Genomic DNA, 26,931 nt, shown 5'->3' with positions numbered 1-26,931 from the left:
TTATATCATCCACGATTGCATAATCATACTTCTAGTTTGTGATATGCACCAATGACTTCAGTCAGTTGTAGACCTGATTAACATCCGTTGGGCATGAAAATAGTATGCCTTAAAGGAGCCTTTGTCAGTTGGGCTGGGCCTGCCCCTCTGACCACAATAATAGAAATGCTTGTCACTTCACCAACAGTAATGGAATGGCAGGATTTATCACGGATATGTGTCCTCATGCCTGTAGCCCGCTGATCTGAAGAGCTCTTTCTTGAGGATACAACCATCAAAATGATCAATTAAATTTACTTATTACATCCCTAAAAATGCCAGACTTGTAACCATGGCAGTCAGAGACAAATGTTAAAATGAGGCTTCTTGTTGCAGGATATTGTCTAAAAGGTCTCTCAGAAACCTACAAAATGTCTGGTGTCTACTTTTCATAGGACTGCCAAAATATGTGGTTAACAACCGATCTCTAAAACAATAGTTAAGGTGGTTGGGTAAAATATTGGTCACATGACATTCTTTGGTCCTCCATGGACAGAATGTTCATCACACACACATTCTTCTATCGTGAGAAGCAGGACTGCATGGCTCCAGGAAAAATAAGAACAGTTATTGTCGTAGATCCACGTTCAGGTTGACCTTTATTGCAAGCCAAACACTTTGAAAGACTGTACTGGAAGATACTAATAGGTATACCTTCATTTCATCACATAATGAAATAAAACACCAAACGTCGTTGAAGAAGGTCTTGACAAATGCGACAATGTCCATGCCTGGTGACAACGCTCGGCACTTGAGCAAGATGGAGGGCTCTCCTTTAATGAAGGACGACTAAAAGTCAGCAAAGATGTCCTTTGTTTCTTGATCAACGGCAGCAGCGTCCTGCCAGTTATCATCGGAATAGTCGTCAAAATTTGTTGTATCACCTGAGTAGGCAAGCTTTGGAACAATTGGGGGCTGAAACAGAGAGATGCACATGCTGAAGGAGTATCACAAAGAAGGGCAGTGCATGAATAGTGAGAGAGGGAGTTGGGTTCTACACCACTTTTTTTTCTATGACCAGTAGGACTCTACATGCTCATCCTTTTGTGAACACCTGGTGTCATCTCTGAAAATTCTCTATCCTTAAATATAATACTCACCATCTGTTCATGGGTTAATCAAACACAGGGACTGCAAATGTTATATCTCATAGCTACTGAATATTTGTAACTCAATCTGCTCACCTTGAGTTTTCGGTTGAAGACGTCATCCCAGTTGATGCCCTTGAACCATCGGTGTCTCTTCACATCCTCAGCCCCAAACTGGAAGAGACAGTTCGCCATAAATGCCCAATAACCTGTTGACTCTGTCACAGTTACTGGTTTACTAGTTCACTGTCCTAGCACGTGGGAATTCTGGCATAAACCAAGCCCCCAGCAACCAATGCTTGCCCACTATACCAATTTTGCAAGTACATTTTGCAGCTTTCCACAATACACCAAAATGGCTCTCATGAGATGTCAAGTTTATATTTACATATATATTGCATATCACACATTGAGTAATACAGTATGACTTTTTGGATCACATCGTCAGGTTTGGTTGATTCCATTTCACTGTAACCCAACTACATTGATATTGTTGTAATATCAATCACTGGCTTGTCTGGTCCAGATTATTTACAAGGAGTTATCATACAGTTTGAATAGTGTTGAGTACGGATTTTAAAAATACACTGCAGAGAAAGTTGACTGTTCATTGCAGAAAAATGATTAATACCCAACTGTCTTATACAATGTATATCTAAAAATAATGCAAATATTTATTCCACTTAACTTAAAAACTTTTGGAAACATCTCCATACATGAAACTTGCCCTCCATTGTTATATTATTACATCTATGTAAGCCATGTATATACTTGCTGTTTTATAACACACCTATATCCCATCACTCAATATTCAACCTAGTGACATGTATGATAATCAGTATATACTCTACACTGAGTGAATGTCAATCTAGCCAGGGGAAGCAACTCTTGCTGGTCTTACCTTCATATTCCCCAGTCTCCTTGTCCTGTCATGAACAAGAAGCTTCTTAATTAGATCTCTGAAACAGGAATATTGGTTAATAAGTAGGAGAAATGTAGGATAACATTAACATATGACACAGTTTGGGGAATGACATCACAAACCTGGACATTATCTTTATTTACAACAAACAACCTACGTCCACATTTTAGATATCCACTTACAGCAGACTATAAAGTTTTTATAAGCTAACACATCAGTGTTAACAACATACTATTCATGTACACATGAAATAATTGTATCACAAATAAAATATAAACATTGCTCACTTGGCAACAGGATCCAGGGCCTTGGACCACTCTATTTTCCCTGCAAGGATTTTCTGGTAGATACCGAATGGATTTTCATCATAGAATGGAGGGAACCTGAAAGAGATGTAGTTTCATGAAATCCCCCTTCCTCAGTGGAACATCTAGAGGGTGCATAGGGGCGGTGGGGTAGCCTCAGGGCTAAAGCGCCCACTCCTCAGGCTGTAAATAATCGAAGACCAGACAATGGTTCAACAGCATGAGATTTCAGCCCGATCGATTCCCCACAACAATGTGTGAAGCCCATTTCTGGTGTGATATTGCTGGAATATTGCAATAAGCGGCGTAAAACTAAACTCACTCACTAGAAGGTGCACACAAACCTCCAGAGAAGTTGTGCAGGGGATGGTAACACTCCTGTCTGATATTTTAATCCAGCGGATGCATAAATACAAAGGGTATTGTGCCACAGTTTAACATGGATACCAAACACAGACACAGTCTAAAGACTATGAGACAACAGGTTCCTGTGCTGTCCCCCAAATGCCGACAACAGGTTCCTGTGCTGTCCCCCAAATGCCGACAACAGGTTCCTGTGCTGTCCCCCAAATGCCGACAACAGGTTCCTGTGCTGTCCCCCAAATGCCGACAACAGGTTCCGTGCTGTCCCCCAAATGCCGACAACAGGTTCCTGTGCTGTCCCCCAAATGCCGACAACAGGTTCCCGTGCTGTCCCCCAAATGCCGACAACAGGTTCCTGTGCTGTCCCCCAAATGCCGACAACAGGTTCCCGTGCTGTCCCCCAAATGCCGACAACAGGTTCCTGTGCTGTCCCCCAAATGCCGACAACAGGTTCCCGTGCTGTCCCCCAAGGTAGGGCAACAACAAGTACCATCTTCTAATGTCTTTGGTAAGGAGTGTCCTGGGGATCAAACCACTGACCTCCAGTTCTCTGGGCAGATGCTTTATCTGCTAGACCACAGAAGTGGTCCTGTAACTAGAGTTAGTGAGTTAAAATTTAACTCCTGCAACTAGAGAAAATGCTACACTGTCATATACATTAAATTCATATCTGTGATAGAGATGTGTGATACGCCTCATAACTGCATTCCCTTTTGTGAAGTGGTTGCATCATGGTGGAAGGTGGTACTGTTACTTGGGAAAATGCTACACTGTCATATATATTAAAGTTAGATCTGTCACAGAGTTGTTTGATACGATTCATAACAGCACTCTGTCACAGAGTTGTTTGATACGATTCATAACAGCACTCGTTTTGTAAAGTTGGTGGAAGCTGGGGTTGAACCAAGGATGTACTCACCCGACCAGCATTTCATATATAAGAACCCCCAATGACCACCAGTCCACGGCCTTGTTGTGGCCCTTACTCTGTATAATCTCTGGTGCCAAGTACTCTGGAGTGCCACAGAGCGTCCACGTTCTGAAACAGGGAACATGAGCATCACGCACCTAGTCTGTCCAGCCATCTTGCTCCATGTATAACATATTTCCATCTTATTCAGAAATTTACGGTAATCAACAATTGTGAGGTTTAATGACGTAGTTACACTCAGTTGCAACATTTTTTGTCAAATCAGTGGATTCAAAGTGGATATCTAGCCTATCTACCCATCTTGTTCTATGTATAACACATCTTCCATGAGTGAGTGAGTTTAGTTTTACGCCGCTCTCAGCAATATTCCAGCTATATGGCGGCGGTCTGTAAATAATCGAGTCTGGGCCAGACAATCCAGTGATCAACAGTATGAGCATCGATCTGCGAAATTGGGAACCGATGACATGTGTCAACCAAGTCAGCGAGCCTGACCACCCGATCCCGTTAGTCGCCTCTTACGACAAGCATAGTCGCCTTTTGTGGCAAGTATGGGTTGCTGAAGACCTATTGTACCCCAGATCTTCACGGGTATATTTTCCATGAGATTGACAGTAATTATACATAGGACTATAATCACCACTTGTGAGTACTGATAACTTAGTGACACATTTTTGCAGATCAGTGGTTTCAGAGCAGTGATCAGTTATAATGAATGACATACCTGAGGGGTAACCAGGTTGCTATGTCAATTACCTGTGTACCTACCTGTCTATCACCTTCTTAGCAAAACCGAAGTCCGTTATTTTCATGTGTCCTTCTGTGTCTAACAACAAGTTTTCCGGTTTTAAGTCTCTGTACACAATTTGCTGGGAATGAAGGAAGTCCAATGCACATACAATTTCACACGCATAAAAGTTTGCATCTGAGTTTTTGGAAAACCCATGTGTGCGAAGATAAGAAAACAGTTCTCCTCCTGGAACATACTCCATCAACATGTACAGGAACTTCTCGTCGTGACATGACCACAACCTGAAAATACAACATGAGTGACTTAATCTGACAACACAAGCAATAACTGACTGACTGACTTAGTACGGTTTTACGCCATTTTTAGCAATATTCCAGCAATATCACAGCAGGGGACACCAGAAATGGGCTTCACAAATTGTACCCATCTGGGGAATCGAACCCGGGCCTTCGGCGTGATGGGCGAACGCTTTAACCACTAGGATACCCCACCGCCCCATAAGCAATACCAAGATGGGGAGCACCCATGTGGGGAATCAAACTCAGGCCTTTGGCATGACGAAAGAATGCTTGGCCACAAGGCTACTCAACCCGTGAGTGAGTGAGTGAGTTTAGGTTTACGCCACACTCAGCAATATTCCAGCTATATGGTGGCGGTCAGTAAATAATCGAGTCTGGACCAGATATTCCAGTGATCAACAGCATGATCTACACAATTGGGATTCTAACCCGGACCTTCACGGGTCAAGCCGTCCTGAAAACAAATGGTTATATGCAAGAAAGACAAAGTCTGTGATACACCTACAGCCTGAACAGGAAGAACACACTGCTAAAACAGTGTAGGTACACTGTACCCATGTGGGGATTTGAACATGGTTCTTCGGCGTGATAAGTGAACGCTTTAACCATGAGGCTACCCTATAAAGATGAAGATTCACATTTCATGGAATGTCCAATACACAAGTCATGTCACAGTTATAGCATTTAATAGACTTACAAACTGAATAATAAATATACTGACTGAGTTTGGTTTTACTCCGCTTTTAGCAATATTCCAGCAACATCACGGCTGGAGAAACCAGAAATGGGCTTCACACATTGCACCCATGTGGGGATTGGGGATTCGAACCGGTCTTTAACCATAGGATGAGCCAACACACACACACACACACACACACACACACACCGAATAATAAATATAAACTATATATAAACCGGTAGTCTGCAACTAAAATCCACTAATCCAAGAGTCTGGTGAATCTTGTTTTCAGTGAGTGAGTATAGTTTTAATACTGCTGCTCCCAGCAAAATTCAGCAATATCATAGTCTGGGTACTCACACAATGTACCCATGTGGGGAACCGAACCCAGATCGTAGGCATAACAAGCAAACGCTTTAACCACTATGCCACCCATGTTTTCTGTTGTTCAAACCCATATTCGTCCGACACTGGAACTACTATAATAAGGGACACAACTGTTCTTGTCTCCACACTGTACATGTATATTAACCTGTAATATAGCAGGGAGGTAAAGAGATCAGTTTTGATCATCACCTGATTCTGACAGTCCTTAAAATAGTTTTTGGTCATTACTTTACTTCAGGAACAATAGAGAATAAAGTCATCACATAGGCTGACAAAATATACACATCCATCATAGTGATACAGACAAAGTAACATGTAATATACACACTTATCCCTCTTCCAAGTGAGCTATATAAATAAGTATCCAATCACTCAGTTGCCAGTGAGAGTGGTAGCCTGTATAAGAGTAATGAGAAGTATTCAAGATACCAGTCAATGTGTTATGAGTTATATATGCATATATCGCCTAGATACAAGCCTGTCAACTGTAATGAACATGCACTTTTGAGAATGTAGACACTTTTAAAATCTAATTTGTATACTTTAGGAAAATTAACAAACAGTTAAAAAAATTGATGATGTCTCAACGAAAAAATATTTGTATGAATCATGTTCTGTGCTTGAAGGAGGGGAGATAAGTGTGTGTGTCGGTATCACTGTTATTCCGGATTCAATGTTACACCAATATCACACACCAACCAGGGAATATAAGCCCCTTTTAACTGGCACATAATCACCATGGGTGTCATGTTTTAACAATGTATCAGTACAAAACACAATTACCCTTTATTGATTTAAGCCTTATACATATACATATATTAATCAGTGAGCTGACAGGGAGCACAGAGAAATTCACACAAAAACAATATAAATTAATAAGGATTGTGAATCAACTCACGATTAAAGTCTCTTAAAATATATCTAATAATTACAATGCCACAAGACACAATACAGGGGTGGAAATAACCCATTGCCCGACGTCCCAGTCCAGTGGGTTTTTTTGCATATCACGCTGTACCGGTGTCCAGTTGACTTTCCAATGTTAATTATGTTGTTTATTTAAAAAATCAAGAAGAAAATCGGCCTTTATAGTGGAAAAAATATCAGGGCAAGTGAGTTTACATGTGCCACTGTACCGGAGTACACTAGCAATTTTAAAGTTATTTCCACCCCTGACAATATCAGGCTTACAGAGTGAGTTTTGTTTTATGCCACTTTAAGCAAAACATAACATGGAAGGGGGCACCAGAAAATAAGTTCACACATGTGGGGAATTGAACCTGGACCTTTGGCATGATGAGTGAACCATCAACCACTAGGCTACCCCATGTTTAAGAAAGCTTATGCACTCACATATTCACAATAAACGGATGATGGCTCTTGGACAGTATCTCCTTCTCACTCTTGATGTGATCAGCCTGCTTCAGGCGAATGATTTCTGCCATGGCCATCACCTTGAGAGCCAGGTATTGCTTCGTCCCCTTCTGACGCACCTGGATAACACGCCCAAATGTACCTGTGCCTGAAATGAAAAAAAATCTATGAGAAAACAGTATGGGAATTTCTAGCAAAAAAAAAAAATGTCAGAGGTATGCAACATCTTGATCAAAGGTGTGTTTACAGGTGTATCCTTCAACTTCATCACAGGTGTCACTACTGGATCACAGGTCTGTAATCACTTAATGACACCTGAGAAACCTCTGAAACACAGGTGTATCTACAATTTGATCATAGGTGTATCATTCCACTTAATCACAGGTGTACAGCTCTGTAACTTCTTGATCACAAGTGTGTCTGTACTTGACAAGTGCATAATGTCTTGATTGCAAGTGTGTAACTTCTCGATCATTGTGTATGAATTGTGTACTAAATTATTTGTGTATAAATGACAAAATGGCCTGTAACATCAGAGGAGGTCCTTAACTTGTTTGAGTAGTGTATGCTGGAGGTTAGGTGGGGTGTAAAATCGTTGCTGGAGACAGGTCTTCTTTTTTCTGTCCTCCCTTGAGTGAGTTAACTTTTATGCCGCTTTTAGCAATATTCCTGCAATATCTCAGGACACCAGAAATGGGCTTCACACATTGTACCTATGTGGGGAATTAAACCCAGGTCTTCAGTATGATGAGCAAACACTTTAACTATGCAGCTACCCCAGCGCCCTGTTGAAGGCATACCCATGTTATTTTAACAATTGTTTTGCCAGGACACCCAACATGTACAGCAAATTATTATATTTTGTAAGTAAATAATTGGGTAAGTATTTTCCTGTACTTCCTGGAACAAATTAATTTAAAAAAAATACCCATCATCTTTTTTTCCCAAAATTCAACCTGCGTGCAGAAATACACGTATTACTTAACATAAATGAAACACATTGGAATCATGTTCCCTGAGGCTTTAAGCAGTGCAGGCTCATTAGCATTACATACTGACATTGATAACACAAAAACCTCATCAGTTTCATGGGCTTTTACTAAATGGGATTCTCTTAAAATTAACAGCGCACAGTTGTAACACCAACATCAGTTCCAGCTTTGATTCTCATCTTCAAAGAACTGTGGGAGGCATCCTAAAGCAAAGAGTGACCTTTTGTGTAGGCTGATGTAATAGGAATACTCTTGTTTAGTTAGAAATAATAAGCATGCTTGTATTTGGCTGGTGCAGTGGGTGCATTAGAGTGCATTGAAGGGCAGGTGCTTGATGCAACAGAACCAGTGTGAACACATTAAATTGTTTAAAATATCTGTTTTGGGCAACGTGACCTTTTTATATGAAACTGATTTTTTTGTTTATGTTTTCACCTAGGCAGTGTTAAGATAGTGTTTTTACTTGGAACTAGTTTGTTTTTATCTAAGTGAGATGGAAATGGAATATGCTTTGTAGAAAATATCATTAAAATGTTCCAACTGAAGCAATTACATTTATGTTATTGTAATTCCTTGATATTAAACATAAGTATTCATGAATAAATATGATTTGCATCTTCTAAGAAGATCAGTGACCACATGAAGATGGTCTTAAAACAATATATGCTTGTATCCTCTTGAAGACTGTGGCTAGAACTGGTCTTCCGACAACATATGCTTGTCTCCTCTTGAAGACTGAACTTAGAACTGGTCTTCCAACAACATATGCTTGTCTCCTCTTGAAGACTGTGGTTAGAACATCCGACAACATATGCTTGTATCCTCTTGAAGACTGTGGTTAGAACTGGTCTTCCAACAACATATGCTTGTCTCCTCTTGAAGACTGTGGTTAGAACTGGTCTTCCAACAACATATCTTGTCTCCTCTTGAAGACTGTGGTTAGAACTGGTCTTCCGACAACATACTTGAAGATGAACTTAGAACTGGTCTTCAAACAACATATGCTTGTCTCCTCTTGAAGACTGGTCAGACCTGGTCTTTGACAACCCACAAGAGGCTTCCAGCTAGTAATGGGTCATTGTTTCCTAATGTTGTAGATAGATGCTCAAGATGTCAGTACTGCTGGAAGATTGATCAAATAATCTTGCGCCAGGAATTATCAACGGGCTTGAGACACTAACGGATATTCATAAAGATGAAATACCAAATTAAACCTTATAAAGCATGTTTCTTATTGCTGTGTTTGTTAAATCAAGACACAAACAACAGATGCAGTTTCCTGACTCATAACACTGCAATGTAAACAACTCGTGTCTCAACAGGAAGTATCCTTGATCATCTTGATATTAAATGGTGCCTACATTATTTGCAGTGTTATGATAGTGAGTGAGTGAGTGAGTTTAGTTTTACGCCACACTCAGCAATATTCCAGCTATATGGCGGCGATCTGTAATTAATCAAGTGTGGACCAGACAATCCAGTGATCAACAGCATGAGCATCGACCTGCGCATTTGGGAACCCGATGACATGTGTCAACCATGCCAGCAAACCTGACCACCCGATACCGTTAGTCGCCTCTTACGACAAGCATGGGCTACTGAAGGTTCATTCTAACCCGGACCTTCACGGGTAGACAAGCATGGGTTGCTGAAGGTTCATTCTAACCCGGACCTTCACGGGTAGACAAGCATGGGTTGCTGAAGGTTCATTCTAACCCGGACCTTCACGGGTAGACAAGCATGGGTTGCTGAAGGTTCATTCTAACCCGGACCTTCAAGCGGGTAGTGAAGCCTCTTAACAACAAGCATGGGTTACTGAAGGTTCATTCTAACCGGACCTATATGGGGAGACAAGCATGGGTTGCTGAAGGTTCATTCTAACCCGGACCTTCACGGGTAGTCGCCTCTTACAACAAGCATGGGTTACTGAAGTTTCATTCTAACACGGACCTATATGGGGAGACAAGCATGGGTTACTGAAGGTTCATTCTAACCCGGACCTACACGGGGAGACAAGCATGGGTTACTGAAGGTTCATTCTAACCCGGACCTATATGGGGAGACAAGCATGGGTTACTGAAGGTTCATTCTAACCCGGACCTATATGGGGAGACAAGCATGGGTTACTGAAGGTTCATTCTAACCCGGACCTATATGGGGAGACAAGCATGGGTTACTGAAGGTTCATTCTAACCCGGACCTATATGGGGAGACAAGCATGGGTTACTGAAGGTTCATTCTAACCCGGACCTATATGGGGAGACAAGCATGGGTTACTGAAGGTTCATTCTAACGGACCGGACCTATATGGGGAGACAAGCATGGGTTACTGAAGGTTCATTCTAACCTGGACCTATATGGGGAGACAAGCATGGGTTACTGAAGGTTCATTCTAACCCGGACCTTCATGGGTCGTTATGATTGTGTCCTGTTATTCCCAACATGAGGTTTTCTTGTGGGATTACGATTATCAGACATAGTGAGCAATAACCTCTACTAGATATCAATCACTGGATCGTGTGGTCCAGACTGGGTCATTTACCCACCACCATCAGGTAGCTGTTATATTGCTGAGCATGGCATTACTCAAGTAACAGTGGGATGCATCTTAAAGAAAAGAATGATATTGACAGGTGTGTGTCTAGTCTTCAATTCCCCTACAGATCCCCTTGCATTAACAACCGACAACCTATGTAACTCAACATTCAAACAGGCATGTGCCAGACATTACTAACATCAACAGATCACTGCTTTCAAATTGCATTTTCAACTCCCTGGGGATCACACAACTGCAAGACATCCATGGACAATGTTCGCCAACACACATCATTTAAACACAATCCCCTAGGCAAAGTTTGCATGTCTGATGTATCAGGGGCAGGTCAGGTAAACACTGGAAGCGGGTGATGCAACACTTAGATTGCCACAAGACAGATGGAGCTGGAAAACATGAAGAGGTACACACCAGGAACCTGTCGACCCTGGGGCATACACAACCTTGGGAATTAATGAGCCAAACCTTCCCCAAACTACCTCATGGACTTATGCTGCCGGTCTCAATCTTATCAAAGCCCTTATTTAAACCTGAGAAATATTATCGGTGACAGGAAACTTCAGAATTATTGTCTTGAGAAAAGTGTCATTCTGAGTGTAGCAGAATGGGGGAAGTGTTTCATCACAAATAGGGGCGGACACAGCTTTTTGAGAAAGTGGGGGGGTGCACACTATTGAGAAAAGGGAGGGTGCACACTTCATTTTCACGCGAGTTTCAATGGTCATTTAAAAACTTTCAGGACAAAGGGGGTGCGTACACCCCCTCTGGATCCACCTATGACAAAGACAACTCAGGTTTGATTCCCACATGGAAAGGGTGATGAAGCCGGTTCTTTTTACCGCAATAGTGATAATAAATGCTCCAATTCTGCTAAAAGTGGCAGGGAAAATCAGCTTTATCATTGCAATCTACAAGTGGAAATGCAGCCCCAAAATACTTTAAATGCACATTTGTTAGAATCAATCATTTTATAATTTTCTTATCAAATAGGTAGTACTCCTAGAACACACCACTCTTCATTCCTGTGAATAAACTGGTAAGCAAATATACTGTTAAAATATGGCAGAACTATTCATGATAATGCTGATGCAATATTTTAACTCCGTCACTGTTAGCATGATTAATATCCTTCACCTTACTTCGCGGAACAAGCAATGTTTATTGCATGAAAATATTCACAAATACACAACCTTAGCAAACTGTATCTAGAAGATAATCAGCTCTTTCCACAAAGCCAACCTGACAGAGCAGTGAACATTGCTTTGATCCCCGAACCCAAGACTGGGACACTAAAAGCAAACAATTACAAGGACCTACTGTCACCTGTCTATTCAGGCCACACACAATTCGGTCAGTGTGTCCTCGAAAAACCTCTTAACAATGACCGGCATCTCCTGAGAGTATTCCCCTCCTGTGTGATACAATGATCAGTATGTTAAGACTACATGTTATTTCTGTACATCTCTTACCAAAGTGTTCCAGATCTGTAGGGCACCTGTTTACTATTAATCATTGCTGTTTACTGCCATGTCATGTGGGATATTCCATGTCTATCCTAAAAACTCAAATCTGAGTATATATACTACACGTTACCATGGTATATATGTTTTATTCAGTGTTTAGTGAAAGTTGCCTTTCTGTGCCTACAATCAACACAAACAACTTGGGTGTCATTTGCTTCACAAATTGTCATTCTTTTTCCTTGTTATTATAAACAGGTACTATTACATGTATCCTGAACATAAACCATACATGGAATAAATAATGTAGCAGCACAGTACATATCAATATTGTGCTAGAATATTTGATTTATATCATGTTGTATATAAAGTCGTAACCAACATGTTCAAGAGGTAAATTTCTTCAGTTTCTTTTATCACAGCCCACATTTATTATTGGTTATGAACAAAGTCAAAATTGATCCCCTATATCTCATACATTTCCATGTTATATCTGTTATATACCATGTCTGGTACAAATGCGATCATTAAGTTCCCTGATATTTGTTTGACATTCATATCGATCTTTCTCCTTCAACACATGTGGAAGCAAGAATCTGTCTGTACCAAAGCCAAGCCGGCCAATGTGTTGACATTTCCTGAACATGTATCTGCATGCAAGAATAGCCAGTACCAGCCTGGTGTTAAGGAGTGCTTCAGGAGTAGAATATGAAAGTGTCACAGCTATAAATATATATGATTGTATTCCCTTCTTGTGAAAATTCCCTGGTAAATTTGGTCCTCATGTGTCTCACATTTGATGCATATCCTGTTCGAGATCTGGAAGAAGAATAAGGCCCAGAACCCCATCTTTGTTGCATGAACAGATGAGGATCTGCCGGTTGCAATGTTTGACCTGTTTCTCATAATATTGTAACAGGGCACGGAGTCATTCCACAGATGACATCATTACCTTGTCAGCTTGCTGACAGGGGTTAACCTCTTTGGTTATGTGGACAAGGCGTCCGACTTCGGATTAGAAGGTCCGTGGTTCGAATCCCAGCATGGGACTCAGAAATTTTATGGCCGCTACATTGGTGCCCAACGTGGGGCTGAGCACGTTCATATCAAATTTGAGCAAAATAAGTCTCAGTACCCAACTATGCGGCTCGGGATGTGCCTTCTGTTGACGGGGGAGTATGTAGCAGGGCGTGGAGTCATCCCACAGATGACATCCTTACCTTGTCAGCTTGCTGACGGGGGTTAACCTCTTTGGTCATGAGGACAAGGTGTCTGACCTCGGATTAAAAGGTCCGTGGTTCGAATCCCAGCACAGGACTCGGAAATTTTATGGCCGCTACACTATCGCCCCATGGTTTGTTATCTGAAAGTCCCAATGACATGTCTATACTGCCGGGGTGCAAAATATGTTACGGCTTATTTCTTGATCCTTGAAAGTGAGTGAGAGTGAGAGTGAGATTACTTTTACATTGTTTTTAGCATTATTCCAGCAATATCACGGCGGGGGACACCAGAAATGGGCATCACACATTGTATCCATCTGGGGAATCGAACCCGGGTCTTCAGCTTTAACCACTTGGCTACCCCACCACTCTGATCCTTGAAAGGGTATGGAAGACCACATAATTCAAAGTATCTTCCCTCCTACCAACCTTTTTAAACATGAAGGACATCTGCTTATCTTAATCTTGTGGATAACATGATAACAAACACCAGCAAGGGTCAGTTAAATCAGGATTAAGTCACATGTCGGCAGCTTGGCACCTTTTTAACAGAATAATCATGTAATACTCAAATCTTTTTATTATTGGTTGAGCATTTTCACAAAACATTTGACTGCAAAAATGCCATAATCTTTTTGTCATGCTGTTCTTCATCATCAGGTGATACTTATTCTGGTCTCAATATGACAGAAATACTGCTGTGATCTAAACTATTATCTCACTCATTTATATCCCACCATTATTATCGTTTTTATCAAAGCTGAAAGAATTAAACAAAATGGCTATGTATCATACATTATTTGAAACTTTTATTGAACAAACATCTTATCGTATTCACCCTTGCCATGCCACCACCTTCATAAATTATACATACACACGTTCTACAGTGGGCTGCAGTGTCACTGTGTGATTCTACTTGCGGAAGTGTAGAAAATCTGATTGTCCTCCTCTGGTTTACACACACATGCACACACATACGGTCAAAAAAATAATTATTAAAAGATTATAGTAGTTATCATCTTTCCGTTATTAGCAAGTCAGGCCACTATTTGAACAGAAAGGGCATTTATTGCAGGTTCTACGTAATACTCCATGCTCCAGACAACCACTTACACATGTATCACGTATACTGTTATATTTAGCTGGCATCAAGTCTCTACACTCAGATGTTATTCATTTATTCACCTCCATAAATACTGACACAAGACATGTTGTTAGGATAATACTACTCGCATCTTTCCTCGGAGATCACACTCTGTAATGGTATCCAAAGATGCAAGAAGAGGATTCTAGAGATACCACTAAATTAGAGTTGTCGCCAAAGAAATTTGAGTTTTTTCTGGTTGCCAGGTTACGCTATTCTGATCACAGACAGTTGTTCAAGAATTTGTGCAAGTGTAAATTAAGCATGTAATTGTTTGTGTGAGTGTATGCTGAGCAATATTCCAGCTGCATGACGGTCAACTGTGAATGATCAAATCTGGACCAGACAAGTCAGTGATTGACATCATGAGCAACAAACGATGTCATCTGAGGATGAGGATACGTCATTAGCCACTTCAACGAGTCTGACAACCAGATCCATTTCCAAACAACCCACATACAAACCATATTGCTTCACAAAAGGATTCAATCACATGAACCAATCATTCAGGAATCAACATAACTACAGCTTAAAACAGGATCATATGCTCATCCAGATTCCCCAGGTTGTAATTGTTTCAGTGAGTGAGTGAGTGAGTGAGTGAGTGAAATTTTACACCGCTTTTAGGGAGAAATGGGCTTCACACATTGTGTTCACATTGGGAGGGTGTTAATGGACTGACTGACTGAGTTTGGTTTTACCCCGCTTTTAACAATATTCCAGCAACATCACGGCGGGGAACACCAGAAATAGGCTCCACACATTGTGTTCACATTGGGACAAACAGGGTGTTAATGGACTGACTGACTGAGTTTGGTTTTACCCCGCTTTTAACAATATTCCAGCAACATCACGGCGGGGAACACCAGAAATAGGCTCCACACATTGTGTTCACATTGGGACAAACAGGGTGTTAATGGACTGACTGACTGAGTTTGGTTTTACCCCGCTTTTAACAATATTCCAGCAACATCACGGCGGGGAACACCAGAAATAGGCTCCACACATTGTGTTCACATTGGGACAAACAGGGTGTTAATGGACTGACTGACTGAGTTTGGTTTTACCCGCTGTTAACATATTCCAGCAACAGGGTGTTAATGGACCAGAAATAGACTCCACACATTGTGTTCACATTGGGACAAACAGGGTGTTAATGGACTGACTGACTGAGTTTGGTTTTACGTAGCTTTTAGCAATATTCCAGCAACATCACGGCGGGGAACACCAGAAATAGGCTTCACACATTGCACCCATGTGGATATGAACCCGGGTCTTCGGGGTGACGAGCCAACGCTTTAACCACTGGGCTATCCCACCGCCCCAGGGTGTTAAAGGAAGACATGCTTGTTGTAACAGACGAGTAAGCAGAGAGTGGATGGGCAGACTCTGAGATTTTGCAGACATGCTCATAATGTTGTCAACTGGCTTGACTTATGAGTCTAGACTATTCTTTACAGGTTGCAGGGTAGCCTTGTGGTTAAAGCGTTAGTATGCGGAAGACCGAGTTTGATTCTTCACATGGGTACAATGTGTGAAGCCGATTTCTGGTGTCTCCCACCGTTATATTACTGGAATATTGCTAAAAGCAGCATAAAACCCAACTCACTCACGTAAGAGGCGACTAATGGGATCAAGTAAGAATTCATTCACTTTACAGGCTGCTATGGCACTATGAATACTGCTGATTGTGCATTAATCGTTATCCATCCACTCACATCTATGTGCACTACGTATGTGGTTGAGGTAAAACGCAGAAAAATACTGTGTTCCTTCAACTTCTTCTGTTAGGCATGTCTGGTGAAATACGTTCATTAGGCTACAACCGCAGAGACTTGTCAAGCACCCCAGTAGTCCCTGCACACTGCACTAAAATAACTGTTATCACACGGCAGATCAGCGTTTATTACGGCAAGATGCATGATTTCTGTGGAGCGTTCTGACAGCATCACATGTTCTACACACCCTAGAAAGAGCATGCATGTAATACAAACATTGCATGATGATTAACCTTGGAATGCTTGCTCTTACAATCATGCTGGAATTTCTGAAGAATTTCTTGATTAAGCATAATTCTCTACCATATTAAGCCAAACAAATATGAATACTCGTATTAAGTGCATCAAATAGTATTGTTTTAAGACCTTACCTTACTTAAACCTTATTAACAACTGCATTATCATAAATAAAGTGAGTGAGTTTAGTTTTACGCTGTTGTTACCAACATCATGGCAGGGGACACCAGAAATGGGCCCATGTGGGGAATCGAACCTGGGTCTTCGGTGTGACGAGTGAATGCTTTAACCACTAGGCTACCCCATTATGATAAATAAAAACAACTATCATATGGCCTGATTTAAAAAAAGCATTTTCATTCAGTGCATTCTAAAATTTAATAAAACACATTGTAGATGTTATTATTATTAATATTACAAAAGAAGTTTATTCATGGGTTCAGTTAAATCATTTTGTTCAAGATTGTTTTGAAAAAAACCATCCTTATTTGCCCTTTTTCAACATGAAGTAAAAACTGCATCACTTTTCTTGTATTGTTTTAAAAAATATAGCATTTTAATTAACATCTATTTAATAGGAACGGTGAAAGGAAATGAATTGTAACATTTTGTTCACAGTCAAATTTCGCTGAGTCAGCAGATTTGTGAACTAAACAATGTCAAAATGTTCAGGTCCTGCTGAACTGCAAATACTGACCCAGACAATCTGTGAACATTGATCTCTCCCCATCAGCATGTTGAGAAACCTTCAGATTTCACCATCAAGCTATCCTTAACCATCGTTTTCTGCTCATCTCTATGTAACATTTCATTCCAAAGAATTCATGATCAAGAAAACGTGAAATTTATCATCCCTGCTTAAAAATGTGCCCTTTCACTCATCAAGCTTGTCTAACACAGGAAACATGTTCTTTCCCACAATGCACTATTACTCAAGTACCCTACTCTTCACACTCACAACTCATTACATGATCGACTGGCATACATCACCACAAGACGCCCCGTACATTCAGAAGAGTTTCAGAAGTGCTAACTGGATGAACACAGAACCATGGTACCATGTCTTTATTATTTACAACACAGACGTTTCTGGCTACTTCTTGCCCCTTCATCCCTTGCTACCATGGAAACAACCACTACTTGATCCACGTGTTCATGGCCTGTACATACAGAAGCAACCTCTATGAGAGGCATTTAGAAGTTGGAGCAGTAAGGAAGGATAACAATATATGGATGAACAACTTCTTTATTGAATAAAGAATTGTTTATCCATATATTGTTATCCTTCCTTCATACAGAAGCATTTCACAAGTACTGACTAGCTGAACACGGAACCACGCTGCCATGGAAACAAATGCTACTTGATCCATGCAAGTGTTTTATGTGAAATTCATTTAGCATTCTTGCTGTATTCAATGTCCTTTCAAAAGTGTTTGTATTCCATCTAAACTTGCAAATGCTACCATGGATCAGCCCCATCATATCTGGCTGAACTCACACAAATGTATAAACTGTCCAGAGTCCTTTATTCAGCAGACCAGCATCTCTTCCACATTCCGATGACTAACTTGAAACGATTTGTCTGAAGATCTTTCAATTATAATGCTGCAGTTCTATGGAACAAACTCTCAACTGAACTCAAAGAACTTGAAACACTCTCACTTTTCAAGTTCCAGCTAAAAACATATCTTTTCCGATAGTCATGCCTGGACAAACATCTACTGCCTGGTGTTCGTGTCCCCACTGGCAGAGTTAATATCGTAGTATATTTGCAGCTATGAGCATACACATAGTTTATGGAGTTGACGCCATATAAATGGACTCATTATTATTATTATTATTATTTAAAAGTCATGGATTTGGACAATTGCACTGTACATTTTATATTATAGGGAGCTGGGATTCATTTTACAGGAAATTTTGTCCAAAGTTTTATGTACAAAATCTAGCTTTCCATATACTTGATGTCTGGAAGACAAATGTTAAAGAAACCAACATATTTTTCAGTGCCTTCTTCCTGAGAGAACAATAAGGTCTTATAGCAAAGATTAAAAATATTAACTTTTTCCTCACAAATCAAAGGCCTTCAACAACAATAGCAGCAGCAACAATAGCAGTAGTCTGTCGTACAGACCCTGAAGCAAATATATCCAAGAAAGCCCCTGCAAGTCTAGAAAATGTGGCAAGTCTAGATTCCTCAGCTTCAGGAAAATGAAGAAAGTCTCAGGGCTCCTTTTCATTAAATATATTTTTTTTAATGATGAACTTTTTTCAGTAAAATATGTTCATTTCAGAGACTAGTTGTTAGTCTACAATAGCAGCAGCAACAATAGCAGCTCCTTTAATATTATTATTATTATTTGTATTACTATCATTATTATTATTATTGTCTGGTCAGCCTCCTGAAGACACTGGCTGATGAGTGTGGAAAGATATCACTCCAGGAAGTCGGCAGTGTGGTATACAGAACCTATTTCTGTATCTCACCAAACTTCATTAGGGCAGAAGATAATCACACTTCCGTAAATCAGTTATTAACTCGTGGGCTATCATTAATTGTGTTTCCAGACAATGGACTGAGAGTGTCTGCACGTAAATGTCAAGATGTTCGTGTCCCAGCACCAAGATAAAGTACATGTCGGTACAGTTTGATGAAAGTCTATCATGGATGAGTTGATTCCCATCATGCTCAGCCATCATCGCTTGTCTGAAAGTGATCATAAACAACTGCTTTTATGTTTACACATAGCGCTTCAACACACACCTTTCGACGAGCCACGCTGCTCTCATCCCTTGCATCATACAGATTCCATCAAAACTATCACGTTGATAGTGTTTATGTTCATCAACAAGACATTTTTCTAACCATAACGAGGATTCAAAAGTCCCAGGGGGGATGTTTGAGGTCCCTGGTTCACAATTTGAGTACAACACACACCTCTCTGCAAACCACACTGCTACAATCCCCTTGCTTTAAAAAAGATTATTACCGTGTTTCAACAAACTACCATGTTGATCGTGTTGATGTTGATCAACGAGACTATACAGAAACGATTCTAAAGACTGTAATGAGCATTCAAAGTCTCAGGGGAGATGTTGTGGATGCTTGGTTCACAATTTGAGGAGAATGTTGAGATATACCACGATATGTTGACCCATTACTCGCAGCATGCATCTATGTTTTCCTCTGTTGCTATCGGTAACCACGAATGATAATCCAGGCCTTCTCTTTACAGATTCCATTTTATGTATTCATGTAGTTTCAAAATATTTGATTTTGTTGCAGTTTCCAGATGTAAATATTTTCCAAACATTATATAATATTTAAGATGTAGATTCCAATATTACTTATATGTTTGTAAGCATAACAAATGATTCCCAAGCTGATTGGTCAATTAAGGCAACATGATGCAGAGTTATCAACTGTCCAGGATGTTACAGTGGATATTGTTGCATCACATTTAGGTTGAGTTCAGTTCAATTTTTAGGTTTCTATGATTTTTTTCATACATTTTTTTTCATTTTTAAAAAAAATGACATTTGACTTTTACTACCAATTATTAACAAATATCTCCATGAGGTTTAATTTGTTCAAAAAGAAAAAAATCCTCTATCAACTTTGAGTAATAGACACTGGGGAAAAAAGAAATGAATCATCACGTTTTTTTGTTTACATAAAATTTGGGACTTGTTACAAGAACGGGTAAGATTTTCAAGTATCCAGTCCTACTGACTATTGTCTGGTCTCCGACATGAACATATTTTACAGAAAAAAAACCCAGCTCTTAAATTATCAACGTAAATCATACTAAAACAAAGATTAACTGCAGTAATCTAGACTTGCCAAATATTATAGGCTTGCATGGGCTGTGTTAGACTTGCACAAGTCTCTAATTAATAAATAATAGTTTTAATGATAATTTCTAAAACAATATGATAAAAGACCCCACATTGTCCCTTTAACAGACTGGTGTCCTTAAAACTACACTGTCCACTTATTTAGACTTGCCTCTTCAGCCTGTTCAAAGGACAAAATTACTATACATCCATGATCTTAGCACTCAGTGAAGCCTTGGAGCAAGGCTAGGGCTGTGTCAGGTATGTCTATTCCAGGGTTTGTATGACAGACTTACAGTCCGGATGATTTCACATCAAGTCTGCAAACCTGGAAATACTGTATTTCCTCTAATAAGTGCCAGGCCTGTACTAAGCACCGGGAGTAAAGCAACTCACTAACAATTACAGTAATTACACCCAGAAAGCGCAAAAACGCTGGGCCTCTAATAAGCGCCGGGTCTTGAACTCTGTTGAAAAAACTAGTGCCCAAGCGCTTGTTAGAGGAAATACGGTATAAGCAATGTTCTACTTGGAAGCATGCATCATCACCCGCTTTTGAATTTGTGGCCTTGAGATCTAGAGGAGTGAAGTGATGGAATGACCCCTTTCTCTTTTCAGACAGTTTACCTCAATGATTGTCAATCCCCGCATATGTCTTTGTTCGCTTAGTGACTGAAGCACTGTACACATCTGCTGTTTTATACTCTGGAATCACCTCTGAACAAGGACATCAACTATATAGGTCCCAGGAATAACAGCATTTATACCCCAGGGAGAGGTATGTCCATATCCTCGCAGCTGATTGGTTGATCACTAATTTTCCAATGAGTCACTGCCTGAGTGTTGACATGGTCTCTGACCATCTATCTGAATTACTACAGGATTTATCAGACACAGCTTCCAGGCACATCACGCACTGCACCGAGACACACAGAGAGGATCTGGGTGACGTGCAGGGTCAGTCCCATCTCCTCCACAGTCTCAGTCACACAGGACAGTTGGGAAGAAGATTTAGGGATGTTGAACACGAGTAACAAGTTGGGTTTTTCAGCTACATGAACATTCAGTCTATGAAACCTATACTTATACATTTTGTGTCCATTTCTGCTCAAAAAGCATTTTGATACTAATCTACTGTTTAACATAGCAGGATACCCAAGGTTATTATACCATTAAAAAAAAGTAGGGGATATTGGATTTACAAGATGGATAAAATGCAAATGATGAAGCCAAGGAGGAAACAGATGATGGAGAGAAAATAAGGGAAAATGTGACATTTTATTCCATTCCTTTGGAAATGTTTCATCTGTATGGATATATGTTACTTTTTCTCATATGCATTGGCATTGGCATTGGCTAATAGTATGCTCGAAAAATGGAATATCCCCTACTTTTTTTAATGGTATATTATCATCTTGATTGATCTAAGGCTTGATTAAAGGTCACATGCAACGCAAAACACAACTTTGCAGATTCTGATAACTTTCGGTATGGACTTACAGTACCAAATTATCAAAAATGCAGGTACAATGTGTGAAGCCCATTTCTGGTGTTCCCCGCCGTGATGTTGCTGGAATATTGCTAAAAGCGGCGTAAAACCAAACTCGGTCAGTCAGTCAGTCAAAAATGCAAATTCAACTTATAAAGTTGATAAATAATGCGATGAAACCCTGCTTTGTACTTGAACGAACGACAGTTTCCAACCACGCAGTAGTTCACCATCTCAGTATTTGTTGATAGGATCGAACGCAAATGCAGAAAAAATGAGCATGTATTTACAAAACCCAATATCTCTATATACACACACACACACAATGAGCCCTCAGCGTATCGGCAAATGAACCAGCCAATGAAAGCCTTTGTTACACTTGAGTGCACACCCACCCGCTCTGACTGGGTTCGGTCTCAAGGGGCTTCGCTTATACACACACACACACAATGAGCCCTCAGGGAAGTAAACCCAAGTACCAAATATTGCACTTTTGATTTGCAATTATATGCTTATAATTTTGTAATAATCAGCAATGTATATTATATGTCATGAATAAGTGATAATTGTGTTTTAATTATGTTTGTATTTTTGATTGCATGTGACCTTTAAATAAAAAGTGATGAAAGTTCACAATAGGTAACCAACATGAGAATTCAAGACGCAGGGTCATGAAATTTTTGTTACATACACAAAATGTCGTTGTAATATACATATTACGTAAATATTTAGTTTTTGTTCAAAATTGAAAATCATTCTTTTTTTCAGAGGCATCAGAACCGAGTATTATAGAAAATAAATAAAAATGAAGCATTCCTATGTATTGGTCAAATACAAGCATGACTAACATATGCTATATTTGAGATTACACTTTCTCAGTAAATGGCACTGTGTATTGAAAGCTTCAATAAAACATCACCTTAGTTATAACTTCATTAACATAAATTGGAAATATTTAATTTCCAATTGGGAATTTTTAATGACTTAAGGGTCAAATATTGGCTTGTGAGCACGTGCAGTTAAATCCATGTAATATATCAAGGCCATTCAACACTGGGCAATAGTAAAAGCTTGATCAAATAAATATACCTACTGAGTTATGTACTGCCTTTAAAGTACCCCTATAGGTTCAATGTATGGCACAGTGCTCTCTGAGTGTGCCAGTGTTATAACTTGACAGCCTGAAGAAGAACTGACAATGTGAAAATCCATTACTTGATACAAATCGGCCTATTTCTGTAACAACCAACCAGGCTTCATGTGTGTGAAGAGTTATATTAGAGGCAAGTAATCCTCTTATTAAACGCCTCGGCACACAGAGAACAATACAGCGGTTGCCATGTTAGAGAGGCTCAAACAAAGACGCTTGTCCAACACAAGGTTCAGGTTGTGGAAACAGAATCGGTTAAATATGCAACCACTTGATGTATGTTGTGGCTGTGCTTTGTAAGGTTTTAAGACCCTGGGTCCGTGGGGAGCTCTGAACACTATGGAAGTCACGTCAGAAATGTGTTCAGGGTCTATTCAAGGGGACAACGTGTTGACTCAATGGTTCAAGCTGTTTGGACGTAGGCAATAAATGGCCTAAAGATGTGGCACATGCAAGTCACAGAGGTGCTTTCTGTTTGTACACACTTTCCTAGAAGCTTGAGGGAGGTGCCAAACTTGCGAACATTTGTTGACATAAGTCTTATTGAATTATGGTTATTAATCTCGCCAAGCAGACAGGTGAATTTTTAAAAAGAATTTTTTTGAGAGCCATGATTGAGAATGAGGTTAAGTGCAGCCACAACTTGCTTACTTAAGAGTGTATACACTTCAGATAATTCAAGGAGCAAAGTGTTTTTAATTACCTGTTGGGTGTGGCCATTTCTGCCAAATGAATGAAGACACCTTTCGCAATAGTAACTAAATAAACTCATTGACAGACAATTGGCCAAGCTCATAATGTCAGAAGTCAACAGCTTGGGAAGAAAATATGTATTTCAGTAATATATTTCAGGGTGCCAGTTTAGTGGAGGTGGAATGCCAAACGGTGATAGAGCATGTTGGTTCTGAGTGTGTGCGTGCATGTATGCGTGTGTGAGTGAGTTAGTTTAGTTTTGCATTGACTTATCCCGGGGGACGGCGGGGTAGCCTAGTGGTTAAAGTGTTCGCTCGTCATGCCGAAGACCGGATTCCCTTCATGGCTACACTGCCTGAAGCCCATTTCTTGTGACCCCAGCTGTGATATTGCTGGAACATTGCTAAAAGCACCCTAAACTTATCTCACTCACTCTCTCCTGGAATATCCACATTGGCATTGCAGGTTCACAATAGATTAGTCGTAGTCAACGAGTGAGTGAGTCGGGTTTAATGCCTATCTGGGTTCTGAACCCAGAATCAGCTGATATTACAACTGAGTGACTCCAGTTTGTACCAACTAATGCTAATCCTTTTTAGTGAATGAATGTTTGAACCAAACACTTGCTCAGGAGAGTGATATTCAACTGTAGTTGAGGTGCCTCAGTGTCAATGACCTGAGTTTGGTATGGCAATGTATCCAGCCAACAGCAGCTACAGGACAAAAACAGATAATTGTGTAAACCATACTACAATAAAATACTACTTAACACTAAGAGGTCTGTTTGTGAGGCAATACATTTATGGCTGATAATACACTGTACTCAATGTTTGAAATATGTGCCTGCCTATGGGTCCATGGAAGATAGATCTTGTGTCAGGCAAGTTTCAAATTGGTATGGGTCCATGAATTTATGTGGCTAACTTTTTGTAACATTATTCTGCATTATTTTTTAAAGTGAAGGGCTGAAGAGTTCAGTGACATGGGCTCTGATGGTTCTGTCACAATTTTTGTTATTTCAAACACTGACTGTTAGATTATACATGTTCATGCTGTAGTTCCTTATATTGTTAGAAGTGAGTTTAACAGGAATAATGCACTTCACATGTTCAAATGCTGACCTCTCATTGGCCCAGAACCTACTTCTGTACCTAAAGCCAAGGGTGATATACAGGTATAACCTTGACTCACCATGCTCACACTAGGCCCTCCACACACTATAGGCTAACATGCTGTGATATAACCAGATTACTGCTCTACGCTGGACAAAAGCCCAACTTATTAATCTATTCTGGTATAATTGTTGTTAATGATGTTGTGAAAAATCAGATTTTGTTCTTCTGCAAACAATGTTAGCCTAAGAACTATGGGTGGTGGGTGAATGTTATTTTACGTCACAGTAGGCAGTACTACAGATGTAACATGGAAATCTGTAACTTTAGCTACAAGTCCTAGCCCCTGTTTTGTAAAATTCTGTTTGAGTTAGTATAGAAAATTTATTATATAGGTAGTATTTTTCCTGTATCACGATTGGTCAAAATATCAGTTTCATTATTACTACACAGATATATCAGGGTATTTTTTAGATGATACACTGATGCCAAAACTTAAACATCTGTTACTTCTACAAGGGCGGTGGGGTAGCCTAGTGGTTAAAGCATTGGCTCGTCACGCCGAAGACCCGGGTTCGAATCCCCACATGGGTACAATGTGTGAAGCCCATTTCTGGTGTCCCCCGCCGTGATGTTGCTGGAATATTGCTAAAAGTGGCGCAAAACCAAACTCAGTCAGTCAGTACTTCTACAACACAAAAAGGGGTCAATTCAGGCCCAGAGATAATTACACCAGTTACTGTTTTCATATCGAGCATTCTCTAATGCAATGCCAGCAAATTTCTATGCCTTTTGGTCTTCCTTCCATACACCTTATGCTAATAATATTGATCCATGATGTTTTATATATCACAACTCAACATTGAAATACATATGAAAATTTGGATGACATATCAGTTTCCAATGTGTGATAATTGTACTATTACTTGTACTATGTAGAGTACAACACAACAGTTCACTTATCTGTGTATCTGGTACTAATTTCTGAATGTATGATGATTATTGAATACTACAACCCAACCTGTGTTTTATGAAAATCTGTATCAGGTATTAACTTCTGACAATCGTATTATGTACCATATCAACAATATACTTGGGAAATAAAAATAATGAAAAAAAAAAGTTACTGTTTTCATATAACAAATATCTTTTATACTACTTAAATAGACCCGTGAAGGTCCGGGTTAGAATATTGGCCTTCAGCAACCCATGCTTGTCGTAAGAGGCGACTAATGGGATCTGGTGGTTGACACATGTCATTGGTTCCCAATTGTGCAGATCGATGCTCATGCTCTTGATCACTGGATTGTCTGGTCAAGACTTGATTATTTACAGACCGCTGCCATATAGCTGGAATATTGCTGAGTGCGGCGTAAAACTAAACTCACTCACTCACTTTAATAATGATAAAAAAAACCTAAACATTTCATATTACTATTGTGAATCGGCCATGTCTTTAGAGCTGTAGATCAGGAATACAGACTAAATTATCCGAGCATGTGGTGCATTATGATAATATCCAACTTCCACATCAGCACTTCAGCCAACATACGTATTCCGTTTTTCCAGGTGCGAATATTAAAACTGGGAGAAAAGGATCTGACAGTGACTCCACCGATTGATATCCTCTTTCACAATACAAGAACAGCTGCTTCCAGAAATACCCCAAAACACATGTATCGTCTGGTTTTAGCTTCCTGCTTTAGTGTACACATAGGAAAAAAACACACTCAAGGTTCCTGATTCTGACAAAAGTGTAAAAGGATGCTATAAATACCCCGCAACACCTGTCCATCTGTAGATGATGATCGCCTCCCTGGGAAGTATGTCAGGGTTGGAGCAGGACCAGACTTGCTCAAGTCCCTCAGGTAAATTAATAATTGTTGAAGTGAGTGAGTGAGTCTAGTTTTACGCCGCTTTTAGCAATATTCCAGCAATATCACGGCGGGGGACACCAGAAATGGGCTTCACACATTGTACCCATGTGGGGAATCGAACCCGGGTCTTCGGCGGACGAGCAAACGCTTTAACCACTAGGCTACCCCACCGCCCCAATATTTGTTGAAAGGATAATCACTAAGAGAATAGAAATAAAAAGAACATACTGTCCCTCCAACAGACTTG

The 26,931-nt window shown here is 40.0% G+C and overlaps 1 protein-coding gene across 1 annotated transcript in view; it reads right to left on the bottom strand.

Moving 5' to 3' along the window:
• Positions 1–621: 621 nt before the first annotated feature.
• Positions 622–26,931, bottom strand: part of LOC124273263 (cAMP-dependent protein kinase catalytic subunit PRKX-like) — a 50,265-nt gene continuing 23,955 nt past the window's right edge. Inside the window, exons 2-8 of the mRNA XM_046708479.1 lie at positions 7,118–7,286; positions 4,417–4,680; positions 3,637–3,756; positions 2,337–2,432; positions 2,029–2,086; positions 1,224–1,301; positions 622–954 (exon numbers count right to left, since the gene is read on the bottom strand). Of these exons, the coding sequence (XP_046564435.1) occupies positions 829–954; positions 1,224–1,301; positions 2,029–2,086; positions 2,337–2,432; positions 3,637–3,756; positions 4,417–4,680; positions 7,118–7,286 (911 nt within the window). The 3' untranslated portion in view covers positions 622–828. The remainder of the gene's footprint in view (positions 955–1,223; positions 1,302–2,028; positions 2,087–2,336; positions 2,433–3,636; positions 3,757–4,416; positions 4,681–7,117; positions 7,287–26,931) is intronic.

Source organism: Haliotis rubra, unplaced genomic scaffold (assembly GCF_003918875.1).
Source record: "Haliotis rubra isolate DU_JTF1 unplaced genomic scaffold, ASM391887v1 Scf179, whole genome shotgun sequence".
Lineage (NCBI taxonomy): Eukaryota > Metazoa > Mollusca > Gastropoda > Lepetellida > Haliotidae > Haliotis > Haliotis rubra.
The sequence above is the reverse complement of the archived record's forward strand: the minus strand, read 5'-3'. Positions and strand labels throughout refer to the sequence as shown.